At 49.7% G+C, this 12,922-nt stretch overlaps 2 protein-coding genes across 2 annotated transcripts in view; one reads left to right on the forward strand and one right to left on the reverse strand.

Annotated features, from left to right (window-relative positions):
• Nucleotides 1-2,202: 2,202 nt before the first annotated feature.
• Nucleotides 2,203-4,256, reverse strand: DOLK (dolichol kinase). The gene has a single exon (XM_047100239.1). The coding sequence runs from the start codon at nt 3,972-3,974 to the stop codon at nt 2,358-2,360; it is 1,617 nt and encodes a 538-aa protein (XP_046956195.1). The 5' UTR covers nt 3,975-4,256; the 3' UTR covers nt 2,203-2,357.
• A 118-nt stretch (nt 4,257-4,374) lies between these two features.
• Nucleotides 4,375-12,922, forward strand: part of NUP188 (nucleoporin 188) — a 53,951-nt gene continuing 45,403 nt past the window's right edge. The window contains exon 1 of the mRNA XM_047070655.1: nt 4,375-4,421. Coding sequence (XP_046926611.1) covers nt 4,390-4,421 — 32 coding nt within the window. The 5' untranslated portion in view covers nt 4,375-4,389. The remainder of the gene's footprint in view (nt 4,422-12,922) is intronic.

A 12,922-nucleotide genomic window follows, 5' to 3' on the forward strand; every position in this document is an offset into this window, starting at 1 on the left:
TTAGGCCTCCACGGTCCTTCTTGCTGGGAATGCTTGGCGGGCACGTAGACTTTCCGCAGGAGCAACTGTCAAACCCAGACCCGGCCCCGCCGGGGTCTGGGCCAGAGGCTGCAAACTGGGGCCACCGGCTGATTCTACACTGCAGATGTGTTTCTGTCTGGGCCTCAGTGTTGTGGGGTTTTTTTTTTTTAATTTTTTTTTCAACGTTTATTTCTTTTTGGGACAGAGAGAGACAGAGCATGAACGGGGGAGGGGCAGAGAGAGAGGGAGACACAGAATCGGAAACAGGCTCCAGGCTCTGAGCCATCAGCCCAGAGCCCGACACGGGGCTCGAACTCACGGACCGCGAGATCGTGACCTGGCTGAAGTCGGACGCTTAACCGACTGCGCCACCCAGGCGCCCCTGTTTTTTTTTTTTAAACAACTTTTTTAAAATTGGGAGGTTTCACCTAACAGCGCACGTTTCTAAGCTTCCTTGAACGAGGTCAGTAACATTGGGCTTATGGTAGAGCATGGAGATGCCCAGGCAGAGCCGCCTCCTTGGAGGTGCCTGTGGTCCTCACTTCCCACGTCCTCCACTGCGTTACCTGCCTGGCCTTGGCAGCCGTATGAATTTGTGACCCTACTTTTCAGCCCCCCGCTCTGAATTCATGGGCAAACCGAGGCCCGGGGAGGGGGGACAGAGCCCTTCCCTAAGGCCACCCAGGGAGTCAGTGAGGCAAAGCTCTTCCCTGGCGTCTTGCTGCCTCTTTTAGCAAGCAGAAGGGAGCCCGAGAGAACGGAAGGGTTTGCGAAGTCTCCTTTGAGCCCCAAAGGAATGTCCTAACACTTTCCTCTGAGGGACAGGGCTTGGCAGGGATCCCCAGCCCTCAGCACAAGCTTGCTACAGCTGTGCTTCTTGGTGGGCCAAAGTTCGCGTGTCTTCCAGCCAGGCCCCTCCCTGTTGGGCTGGGTGAGAAGCGAGAACCCTGTCCAGCCTTGAGCAACTCGCTATGCTATCTTCCCACTGATGGGAACCGTTCACCCACGCGGCAAATGTCCACTGGGTTCCCCCTACAATGCCAGGCTCTGGCGGCACGCGGGGATGTGGTGGGGAGCCTGGACTCTGCCCTCACAGACAGCGAGCATCCGGTGTGGGCCCCACAGCAGAGCCCCAAGCAGAACTCTCGGTAAACCCTGCCAGTCCCCGGTCTCTCGTTTGTTACCGAGAGAAGAAACACAGGTCTGGACATGACTGGAGTGTGGGAGGGTCTCAGGAGGGCCCCTCTGATAAGGACCATGGGCCGTCCAACCTGTCCTTCGTCAGCAACGCTCAGCCAGGCAGCAGAGGCTGCGAGGCAAGGGTGGAGCAGGCTGCAACAGGAAGTCAGCCCCGGCCCGATACTCTTCCTCCAGCCCTTCCAGGCCTGCTACAAGACGATCTCACCTCTCGCCTTCAGCGCTTTCTAGGCCCAAGTGAAGAAAGCACATGGGCTTGGCTATTTCCTCTTGGCTTCTCCTCCAAATGTAGGCAGGGGAATAAGGTCACTCTGGTCTCCAAGTACAGCCCATAAAACCTCTTGGCTTGCCTGCCGTTTTGCTGGGACGAGGACTGGCCTTGGGTAATAATGACACTCTCCCTTACTATTTGTTCATTATGGACGGGCTGTGGGCTGGACCCTTCACACATCTCACCTCACAGCACCCCGTGAGGTGCAGGCTCTTCCTGTTGCCATCTTGCAGACAGGAGCACTGAGGCCCGGAGTGGGTAAAATAGTGTAGCCAAGGACTCTGACCAGATTAGTTTGACTCCAGAACCTGAAGTGGTAACCTTTACACTCTATCGCGTCCAGCATCCAGGATCACAAGGTGAGGTAGGGCGGGCGGGGGGGGGGGGGGCGGCTAGAATACACACAAGTTCTTTGTGTTGTTGTGCTATCCTTTAAACCTTGTTTTCTGGGGCACCTGGGTGGCTCAGTCGGTTAAGCGTCCGACTTTGACTCAGGTCATGATCTCACTGTTGGTGGGTTCGAGCCCCGTGTCGAGCTCTGTGCTGACAGCTCGGAGCCTGGAACCTGCTTCAGATTGTGTCTCCCTCTCTCTCTCTGCCCCTCCCCTGCTTGTGCTGTCTCTTTCTCTCTCAAAAATAAATAAACATTAAAAAAAAAAGAGTCATTTTCTTAAAAAAAAAAGACTTTCTTTTTAAATATCAGCAAAACTAAAACCAGGAGAGCTCTGACTTTTATTTTGAATCTGAATGAACTGAAAAATCCAATGTGCTTCTCACCCCTTGGCTCTTCATGCCCAAGTGGCTGGCTGCTGTGGGGACCCCTCATCCTCCCCATGTCCCTGTTTCCTCCATTGCTGCTGCACAGCAGCTAGGCCATCAGCAGTATCAGCAAGTAGAGAGGCAACAGGAGATTGTCTATCTGCGTCGTGTATGCTTCTAGGAGGGACACGATGCTGATAGAGCCCAAAATCCAAGCATAGCTGTAGTTTAGGTCCACTCCACTGTCAAAGATTAAGATCAGAGCTACAGAAATGATCTGCGCAAATACAGAGGTCACGGTCCCCTCAAAAGTCTTTTTGGTTCCAGGCCAGTGGATTTCCCCCATGGTGCTGCCGAAGATAGAGGCCACAGTGTCGCCCACACCCACAGCCAAGACCCCTGCGTAGGGAACCAGGGCCCTTGCTCCCCCCAAGCTACCCTTCTGTGTGCAGGGTCTGGGGACCAGCCAAATGGGAAGAGACATGCCCAGGAGCAGGTAGATATGTGTCAGGATGAGTGGTCCACTGTCTCGTTCATCCAGGAAAAGGGACAGGAGGCTCCTCAGGGTGTGGCCCAGGGGCTTGATGCGGAAATAGCGCACGTACTCCAGGAAGATGAAGACTGCCAGACAGATAGTGGCAGCTACGTAGAGCAGTGTCCGGTCAAAGAGGATACCTGGGATGTAGGTGGCCACCACGATGAAGTGGAAATACTTCCGGGCAATGGTGGGGGCCTGGTGCTTCTTGGACTCAGAGGACGACCGCTTGGCATTCTGGTAAAATACCACCAGGCAGGCTAAGGTGGCCAGCAGAGACCAGTAGACTAGGAGGTAGATGCGGGTCTCTGTTTGGAAGAGGAATTGAAGAAGCCAGAGCAGGGGGTTCTTGCGGATGAGCCGGTGCAGCCAGGGCAGGACCACACCAAGGCCCAGCACACAGGTCATGAGGTGGAAGAAGACGGAGGAAGCCCAGGTACCTGAGTCCATGAAGACAAAGAGAGTGCTGAAGAAGATGCCCATAAGCACCATGCCTACCACCACCACCAGCAGGAAGAAATCCACTGGGTCACCCTGGCTTTCCACCACAGTCAGAGAGCGTTTGATGAGCTGGTTGAGCATGAAGCTGATGCCACCCAATACCAGCAGTGCCTCCCCAGGGGTAAAGCAGCGGGGCAGCAGGTACAGAAGGATCATGTTGAGGTACACGAAGATCAGCAGGACCTCCAAGACCTCTATCACCTCGCCCACACTCAGTGAGTGCTTCATGATGTAAATGATGACACCTCCAGCCAAGCCCGAGATGACACAAGTGTTGGTGGGCACTGGGCGGGTGATGCCCAGGGCCAATACTGAAGAGAAGAGGGCCACTGCCATGCCAGTGGCTGCCACCACAATTCCAAAGCGCTCAAAGTACGTGTTCCCCACAGACTGGCATCGCTCCTTCATGACCAGTCCGAGTAAAGGCATAACCATCGATGCCGGCAGCAGGCCGCTGTTTGCAGACATTCGGAACTGGAAGACAGCGCTTCCCTGCTGTAGCAGCCGATCCCACTTGTACTGGACGTAGAAGGCCTGCACCGCGAGGGCCACGGCACACCACGAGTATCGGTCCCACACCGCTGCGTGGATGCTGAGCACCACTGCGAACACTACTGCTGCCTCTGCCAGCACCGACCCGCTCAGCGGAGCGCCGGTCCCCGAGGCCGGGGGAGCGTACTCTCGGGTCATGTCTCTAGACCTGGGGCCCCGGGGAAACCGGGGTGACTAGCGACGTCTTGGCTTCTGGGTCCTTCAAGCCCTGCCAGGCCGACAGCGACAGCTTCACACAGCCAGCACCTTCTCTCTCCGTTCTCCAGCGGCGAGGAGGGAAGCTCCACTGGGGGCAGGCCACTCTCTGAGGCTTGATAATTGGCGCCCAGGCACCCTCCAGTGCTTCCCACTTAGGGCACAGACGCTGCCACTTGGCCGCTTTCTCTACAGCCTCGGGGGCCCTCGCCGCAGGTTCCTCACCTCTCTGGGCGTCGCCATCTTGACCCCGCCCTCCGTCACGTGACGAAGAGCACCGCCCACAGCCCGGCCGGAGGCGAACGGTCACGTGGGCAAGGCGTCTGGGGGCGGGGCTGGGGCGCGCGCGCGCGCGAAGATGGCGGCGGCCGCCGGCGGGCCGTGTGTGAGGTGCGGAGCGGGCCGAGTCGGCGGGGGTGGCTGTGAGGCGCGGGGTCTGAGTCGAGCGGCAGCCGGGCGGGACTTGCGGGCGAGCTGTGGCCGCGGTAGCGGGGCGAAGCCCGGCTAGGTGGACGGGCGCCGAGACCGGGAGGCGGTTACGTCCAGACGGTCCTCGCGCGCGGGGATCTGAGGCGACTTCTCCGAGACGGGGCCGGTGCCTCACCCCCTTCCCTCAGCGCCGGCCTCGCGTCTCCTCACCCAGTCGCTTTCCCTTCCTCCTCTCTCCCCACGGGCGCGTTCCTCGGCTCACCGCCCCTCCCCTCCCCCCCCGCCCCGCGCTTCCTCGTCTGGCGTGACGCTCCCTCGAGGCGCGACGGGGCGCTTCGCGGTCGCCCGGGGGAGTCCCCACCCACCCCCGTGCCCGCCGCAGCCTCCCCCCGTGCCCGCCGCAGCCTCGGGTGCCCCGCTCCGGCGACGTTCCCGGGTTCCTCCATGTGCTCGTTAGGAGGTCTGTTCCGGGGGTCGCCGAGCCACCTCCCTGCGGTCTCTGCCCTCTTTCTCCGCGCAGCCTTTCATCCATCCATCCATTCATTTTCTGGTGCCTTGACTCCGCCAGCCGACGGGCCCAAACCCTTGAAGAGGTCCCGGGCACCGTCCTGGACTTTGGGGACGCGAAGATGAAATGTTAGAAAGGAGGAGACCGTTCTTACTTTGGAAGAGCGCTTGCTTGCTGGCGCCAGACCCGGGCCCAGCGCTTGCGAAGCGTCATCTCCTTGGAGTCGAGGCCGGGAGGCAGCTTCTCCCTTACAGACGACTCGCGGATCCGAGGACTTTCGCCGAGGGGTAAAGGGAGGATTCACACCGAAGGCGGCCCCACTCCGAAGCCTGAACCAGATCGCCACACCTCCAGCTTCCACGTTCCCGCTCGAAGCGTCTTCCGGCCGGCCCTGCCATCCCCCGGCCTAAAATTCAGCATCCCTGTCACTTACTGTGCCCACACGCTGTCCCCACTTTTTTTGGGGGGGGCGGGGTCTTCTGTACTGCTGTATCCTCGACACCCAGACGAGCATGTACTCGACACTCAGTAAATACTACAAACGTTGCCCATCTTCTCGGATATCACTTCCTTCCCCTCTCAGCTCTTAGTGAAGATTTTCTTCTTCTTCGGAGCTTTCTTTTTTTGTACATATGTATTATTATTACAGTTACTGTATCTTCATTATCGTACGTATATTTGTTATTATGCATGTAGGTGTAATTATTAGTAGCTTATTCATTTTGAGAGAGAGGGTGCAAATGAGTGAGGGGCAGAGAGAGAGAAGCTGGGCTCACCCGAAGCGGGGCTCGAGCTCTCGAACTGTGTGAGATTACCACCTGAGCGGAAGTCCGATGCTTCACCAGCCGAGCCGCCCAGGAGCCCCTTTGGAGCTCTTCCGTGACTCCTTCTGAACTTTGTGAGGATGAGTTTGCCTTTTCCTCCTTAGCTCTTTCCTCTGGCAGCATTGCGGTCGCGGCGCCTGCCTTTCCTTTTCTTTATTTCACAGTCGTCGTGGAGGTTGGGTAGAGTTTAGCTCCTGCCAGGTAAGGCCCCCTCCTCAGTGAACGCGAACAAGGCAAGGAAAGGGTTTGGTCTGCCTGAGAGATGCTTCGGTCGTCCTGGGGAACCTACCAGACTCAGACCTGAAGATGGAAGGAATGACGCTCGGGTTTCTAAGCAGTGCTTCGCCCAGGGCGTGTGTTAAAGTAATCTTTCCCTTTTCTGCTGGAAAGCGCGTTACAACAGTTGGAATTCTACTGAGCAGCAGCCTTCTGCTTGAAATGCCTGGAGGTCTGGACTAAGAGAAAACTTAAATTCTCTTCCCGGTGCCTGCTGATTTGTAAGTGACCTCAGTCTGCTTTACCCTTTAGGCCTGTTTCTCCAAATGTGAGTCCTTTTCAGAGCAGTATTGAGGTGGCTCTGAAGCCTGTAGGAGAATCTTTGTGTATGTTGATAGGAGCTGGCACTAGCCAGAAATAGAGTAATACGCCCCCATCACTGAATGTTTTGGGAAGGTCACTCAGGGTTTGGCAGACAGTTTGAATATTGGCATTTTAAGGTATCTCTTGTGTTCGTCGGTTAGTGTGTTCGTAAAAGTCTGAGCGGTGTGCGTGTGCTAAGAAAACACAGCAACTGTGGTTCGAAAAGCTTGTCCTGGGAAGCTTACATCTCCGTTCACATGACAGGTGTGTACCTCATCTGTGGAGTCCAGGCATCCAGGGACAGTGGCCACTTTTATTTATTATCGCTGTGGAATATCGTTCTCAATATAGTTCTCAAAAGAACTATGTCGGAGTAGGTTGGTTGTGTCTCAGTTTTCTACCAAAAGGACTCAGTCGTAGAGGCTCTTCTTCCTAACCTAGTAGCTTTCACCCAGAGGTTTCCAACCACATGGATCTCTCTAGGGAAGATAATTTCCAGTTTCCATGGACTCCAGCTCTTTGAGGAATGGAGTTCTATGTTGTCTGCGAGAACATTGGGCCGAAAGTCAATGAACTTTTTTATTTTTATTTATTTACTTTTTTTATTTTAGAGATGGAGAGAGTGCGAGCAGGGGAGAAGGGCAGAGGGAGAAGTAGAGAATCTTAAGCAGGCCCTACACTTAGCATGGAGCCTGACATGGGGCTTGATCCCACAACCCTGGGATCATGACCTGAGCCAAAATGAAGAGTCTGATGCTCCACTGACTGAGCCACCCAGGCGCCCCTCAGTACATTTTTAAAACTTTAACTTTGAGGCAAGGTATTTAGTTTCTGTGCTTTGGTTTCTCCTCCAAGTACTTAGCTCAGACTTATTTATTGTGAAAATAGGTGAGAGACACTACAGTACATATTTTGTTTCTTTTTATTATTATTCTCAAGTTAACATACAGTGTAGTCTTGGCTTCAGGAATTTTTTTTTTTTTAACATTTATTTATTTTTGAGAGAGAGAGAGATAGAGCATGCACGGGGGAGGGACAGAGAGAGAGAGGGAGACACAGAAGCCGAAGCAGGCTCCAGGCTCTGAGCTGTCAGCATAGAGCCCGATGCGGGGCTTGAACTCATGAACTGTGAGATCATGACCTGAGCCGAAGTGGGACGCTTAACTGACTCAGCCACCCAGATGCCCCAGGAATATTTTGTTTCTTGAAAACATATATAGAAGATGTCTCCCTGAGGCTTTGGATTAGACATCACGGTTCTGGCCATGGCTGTTGTGTCTTGAGAATTACCTGCTAAACCTTAAGGTTCCAATTTGAGGTGAAGTCTTGCATTGATTCCTGAATAAATTCCCAGTGATCTCTCTCTTCCCTGACTGTTTTCTGTTTTACTTCTGTGGTTATATTCCTTTGTAGTGTCTAATTGTTAGGATCATGCTTTTTGTTACTTTCTACTTTCTCGCTGATTGTATAATGTGTGCTTAACGTCCTTTGTCATTCCCAACGCTAAACTTAATAAGGATCATGAGGGTCTTAGATTCATTTGTATCTTCATTATTCGTAGGCTGGAAAATGTGTAGGAATCAAGGAACCAGAGACATTTGTTTCCACAAGGATTTCCTTCCTGATAAACTACCGTTTTCTCCTTTATTCTCCTTTCTCTTGGCATGTCTACATATAATTTTGGTTTTCTAATTTTTCTGTTCCACTTAGACTGTAGGCATTGCAGGTCGAGAAGGGACTCGTCATTCTTTCTTTGATACTAATTCATGAGCATGTTGTGGGTTTTTTTTTTTTTCACCTAAGAATTTATTATTTTATTTTATTTTTTAAAATACTTTATTTATTTTTGAGAGAGAGCGAGCCCGCGTGCACAAGCAGGGGGAAGGGCAGAGAGAGAGGAGGACAGGATCAGAAGCCAGCTCCACGCTGACAGCAGGGGGTCCAGTGTTGGGCTTGAACTCATGAACCTGAGCCAAAGTCTGACACTCAGCTGACTGAGCCACCCAGGCACCCCTATTTATTATTATTATTTTTTCCTATTTATTATTTTAAATAGGCTCCAAGCCTGCCCATCCTGCCCATCGTGGTGCTTGAACTCATGACCCTGAGACTAAGATTTACATGCTCTACCATCTGAGCCAGCCAGGCACCCCATCAGCATGGTTGTTTTTTTCCCCCCCAGCATGTATTTTTTGAGCCTCTCCTCTGTACCAGCGACCGTGTTAAGGGTATGTGTTGCCATTGTAGAAAAGAAAGCGTCTCCTCAGCCTTTGCTTGTTGTAGGATGAATCTTGAGTGCAACTTGAAGCAGTGAATGTAATGTAATGATTAAACTCTGGAATTATGCAAACCTGGGTTCAAGCCGTAGCTCCAAGCCCTGGATCTATTATATGTTAGCTTTGTGACACTAGACAAATTATTTAAGTATTCTTAGGCCTTAATTTCCTGAGGAAATAATGGGGATAATAACAGTATCAGCTTCATAAGTGAGTTGTCAGTAAGTTGTCAATAAGACAGGGTGTTAAATGCTTAATACAGTGTCTGTATACTATAAATGCTTAGTGTTGGGTATTCTTTTTATCAAAAACTATCAGTAGACATTATTATTTTTGACATCTTCTTATTTTTTTAATGTTTTTATTTTTGAGAGAGAGTGTGAGCAGGGGAGGGACAGAGAGAGGGAGACAGAGGATCCAAAGTGGGCTGTATGCTGACAGCAGCTAGCCCAATGCGGGGCTTAACTCACCAACCGTGAGATCATGACCTGAGCCGAAGTCCGATGCTCAACAGACTGAGTCACCCAGGCACCCCTATTTTTGACGTAACAAAAGGAACGTGACGTGGTTTTGCCAATTAAAAAAATTTTTTTTGCCAATAAAATTTTAATTTCTAAAGGAACACTTTTTTTTTTTTGAGTAGCAAGTGTAAAAGTTACTGCTTTAGTCTAGGACAGTGCTCTCTAATCTTGTTTAGTTAACAGACTCTTCCTCTCCCCCCTTCTCTCTGCCAAAAAAAGGCTAATACTATATATCAAACATAAAAGGCAGATAGGGTCTGTACTGACCGGTCTTTTACCTGCTCCTCTGAAATAAATTGATACCCTAGAGCAGTGGTGATTTAGGAATTCATTTGTGTGGTCATTTTAAAATGTAGATTTCCCATGCCTGTCCTTTGAGAAACAGTAGCTCTAAGTTGTGACCAGGATTCTGTGGTACTGCTGTGTTGTTCCCAGGTGATTTTGTTGTATGTGATCTGAGTATCAAGTACGAGTTGAGAAATACTCTTACAGGACATTTTATTTAAAAAAAAAAAAAGGCGGGGCTGCTGGATAGCTCTGTTGTTTAAGCTTCTGACTCTTGATTTCTGCTCAGGTTATGATCCCACAGTCATGAGGTCATGAGGGCTCTTAGCTGGGAGTGGAACTTGCTTAAGATTTTCTGTCTGTCTGTCTGTCTCTCTCACTCTCAGGAAAAAAAAAAAAGGGGGTGCCTGACTGGCTCAGTTGTTATAACATGTGACTCTTGATCACCAGGTCGTGAATTTGAGCCCCATGTTGGGTGTAGAGATTACTTAAAAATAAAATCTTTTTTTTTTTTTAAAGCAAAAACTACAGATTTTGGTGTAACCAAAACCCACAGCTTGACTTTGACAAAACAAGGAATTCTAGGCCCTGGCAGCAGGGCTTCATAGTGTGGGCACTACATAGTGTGGGCAGTGGTCTTTGGAGTTTCTTCTGGGAATCATTGCTACCTCTGTAGCTAGGGACTTAAGTTCTGAAAGCAAATGTGGATAAATGAAAGCTCAGTGATGCCCAGGCTTTTTGAAATTGGAAGATGAATGATCAAGAGTGATTTGATTTATTAGCTCAGGCATACAAATGCCTTCAATTAATGATAAGTTTCTTTCTGTTAATTTTGATGTACTGTCAGCCCTATTGTTAGCTATGTGTTATATAGTAGGTATCTAATCCATTCTGTGTAAATCAGAAGGTATCCTATGTAAAGTTCAAGTGTATGCTGTTTTTTGATTTTTGAGAGAGAAGGGGGGAGGGGCAGAGGAAAAGAGAGAATCTTTTTTTTTTTTTATTTTGAGAGAGAGAGAGAGAGATAGCACCTGTGTGTGGGGGAGGAGCAGCGAGAGAAGGAGAGAGAGAGAATCCCAAGCACCATCAGTGCGGAGCCCAACAAACACATGAATCTCAAGATGATGACCTGAGCCGAAACCAAGAGTTGGTTACTTAACTGACTGGGCACCCAGGTGCCCCTACTCAGACCTTTAATTTTTTTTTTTTTAATGTTTATTTATTTTTGAGAGAGAGACAGAGTGTGAGTGGGGGAAGAACAGAGAGAGAGGGAGATACAGAATCTGAAGCAGGCTCCAGGCTTTGAGCTGTCAGCACAGAGCCCGATGCAGGGCTTGAACTCACGAACCGCGAGATCATGACCTGAGCTGAAGTCGGATGCTTACCGACTGAGCCACCCAGGTGCCTCAGACCTTCAATTTTTTTATTTCTTTTTTAAAGTTTATTTATTTTGACAGAGAGAGAGAGAGAGAGGGAGAGAGAATGAATCCCAAGCAGGCTCCGCACTGCCAATTCAGAGCCAGATGCGGGACTGGAACCCATGAACTGTGAGATCGTGACCTGATCCAAAGCCAGTTTTTGAATAGTGAATGCTGTAATGCTCTTGTCATCAGATAAATGATTACTGATTTGACAGTGCAGCTCTGGGAGTTGGTGTCTATTAATTCAGCAGAACTGAAGTTTTCTTACAAGCATTAACCCTTAGAAAGGAGATTTATAATTTTAGGTTTTAAACCTCTTTGATGGGAAAATCCTGAAAGACAATTTTTTTAAAAGATTTTTAAGTAATCTACACCCAACATAGGACTTGAACTCACCACCCTGAGATCAAGAGTGCACACTCCACTGACTGAGCCAGCCAGACATACCCTGAGAGACAATTTTTTTTAAATTTTATTTATTTATTCATTTATTTTAGAGAGAGAACGAACAGGGAGAGGGAGAGAGAATCTTAAGCAGGCTCCACCCTTATTGTCGACCGTGATGCGGGGCTTGATCCCATGACCCTGGAATCATGACCTGAGCCAAAATCAGAGTCGAAGGCTCAACTGTTTAAGCCACCCAGGCACCCCTTATGTATGTATGTATGTATTTATTCATTCATTCATTCATTTGTATTGTTTAACGTTTATTATTTTAGAGAGAGTGAGATTGAATGGGGGAAGAGCAGAGAGAGAGCAAGAAAGAGAATCCCAAGCAGGCCCCGCACTGCCAGCCTGGAGCCTGACACGGAGTTTGAACTCATGAACTCATGAACCATAAGGTCATAACCTGAGCTGATATTAAGAGTCGGACGCTTGGGGCACCTGGGTGGCTCAGTCAGTTGACCAGCCGACCTTGGCTCAGGTCATGATCTCGCGGTTCTTGAGTTTGAGCCCCAAGTTAGGCTCTGTGCTGGCAGCTTGGAACCTGGAGCCTGCTTCGGATTCTGCGTCTTCCTCTCTCTCTGCCCCTCCTCCGCTTGTGCTCTGTCTCTCTCTCAAAAATAAACATTTAAAAAAAAGAGTTGGAAGCTTAACCGACTGAGCCACCCAGGTGCCCCTTATTTACTTTTAAGAGAGAGAGAGTGCGAGCAAGGGAGAGGCAGAAAAAAGAGGGAGAGAGAGCGAGAATCCCAAGCAGGCTCCGCACTGTCAGCATGGAGTCTAATGTGAAACTCCATCCTATGAACCATGAAATCATGACCTGAACTGAAATCAAAAGTCAGGTGCTTAACTGACTGAGCCACCCAGGTGCCCCTCCTTAAATAAAATCTTAAAAAAAAAAAAGAGGAAACAGCAAAACTAAAAGGCAACTGACGGAATGGGAGAAGATATTTGCAAACAACATATCAGATAGAGGGTTAGTATCCAAAATCTATAAAGAACTTACCAAACTCAACACCCAAAAAACAAATAATCCAGTGAAGAAATGGACAAAAGACATGAATAGACACTTCTCCAAAGAAGACATCCAGGTGGCCAACTGACACATGAAAAAATGCTCAACATCACTCATCATCAGGGAAATAGAAATCAAAACAAAACCACAATGAGATACCACCTGACATCTGTCAGAATGGCTAACATTAACAACTCAGGCAACAACAGATGTTGGCAAGGATGCGGAGAAAGAGGCTCTCTTTTGCCCTGCTGGTGGGAATGCAAACTGGGGCAGCCACTCTGGAAAACAGTATGGAGGTTCTTCAAAAAATTAAAAATAGAACTATCCTACAACCCAGCAATTGCACTACTAGGTATTTATCCAAGGGACACAGGTATGCTGTTTCAAAGGGGCACATGCACCCCATGTTTATAGCAGCACTATCAACAATAGCCAAAGTATGGAAGAGCCCAAGTGTCCATCAATAGATGAATGGATAAAGAAGATGTGGTGTGTGTGTGTGTATGCGTATCCAGTGGAGTATTATTCAGCAATCAAAAAGAATGAAATCTTGCCATTTGCAACTACGTGGATGAAACTAGAGGGT

The sequence above is a fragment of the Lynx rufus genome, unplaced genomic scaffold, assembly GCF_022079265.1.
Source record: "Lynx rufus isolate CCGP_SWC_20201006 ecotype Redwood Valley unplaced genomic scaffold, mLynRuf1.p SCAF_10, whole genome shotgun sequence".
Taxonomy (NCBI): Eukaryota; Metazoa; Chordata; class Mammalia; order Carnivora; family Felidae; genus Lynx; species Lynx rufus.

Coding starts and splice junctions, on each gene's coding strand:
- DOLK (XM_047100239.1), bottom strand. CDS start 3,974: ATGACCCGAGAGTACGCTCCCCCGGCCTCGGGGACCGGCGCTCCGCTG.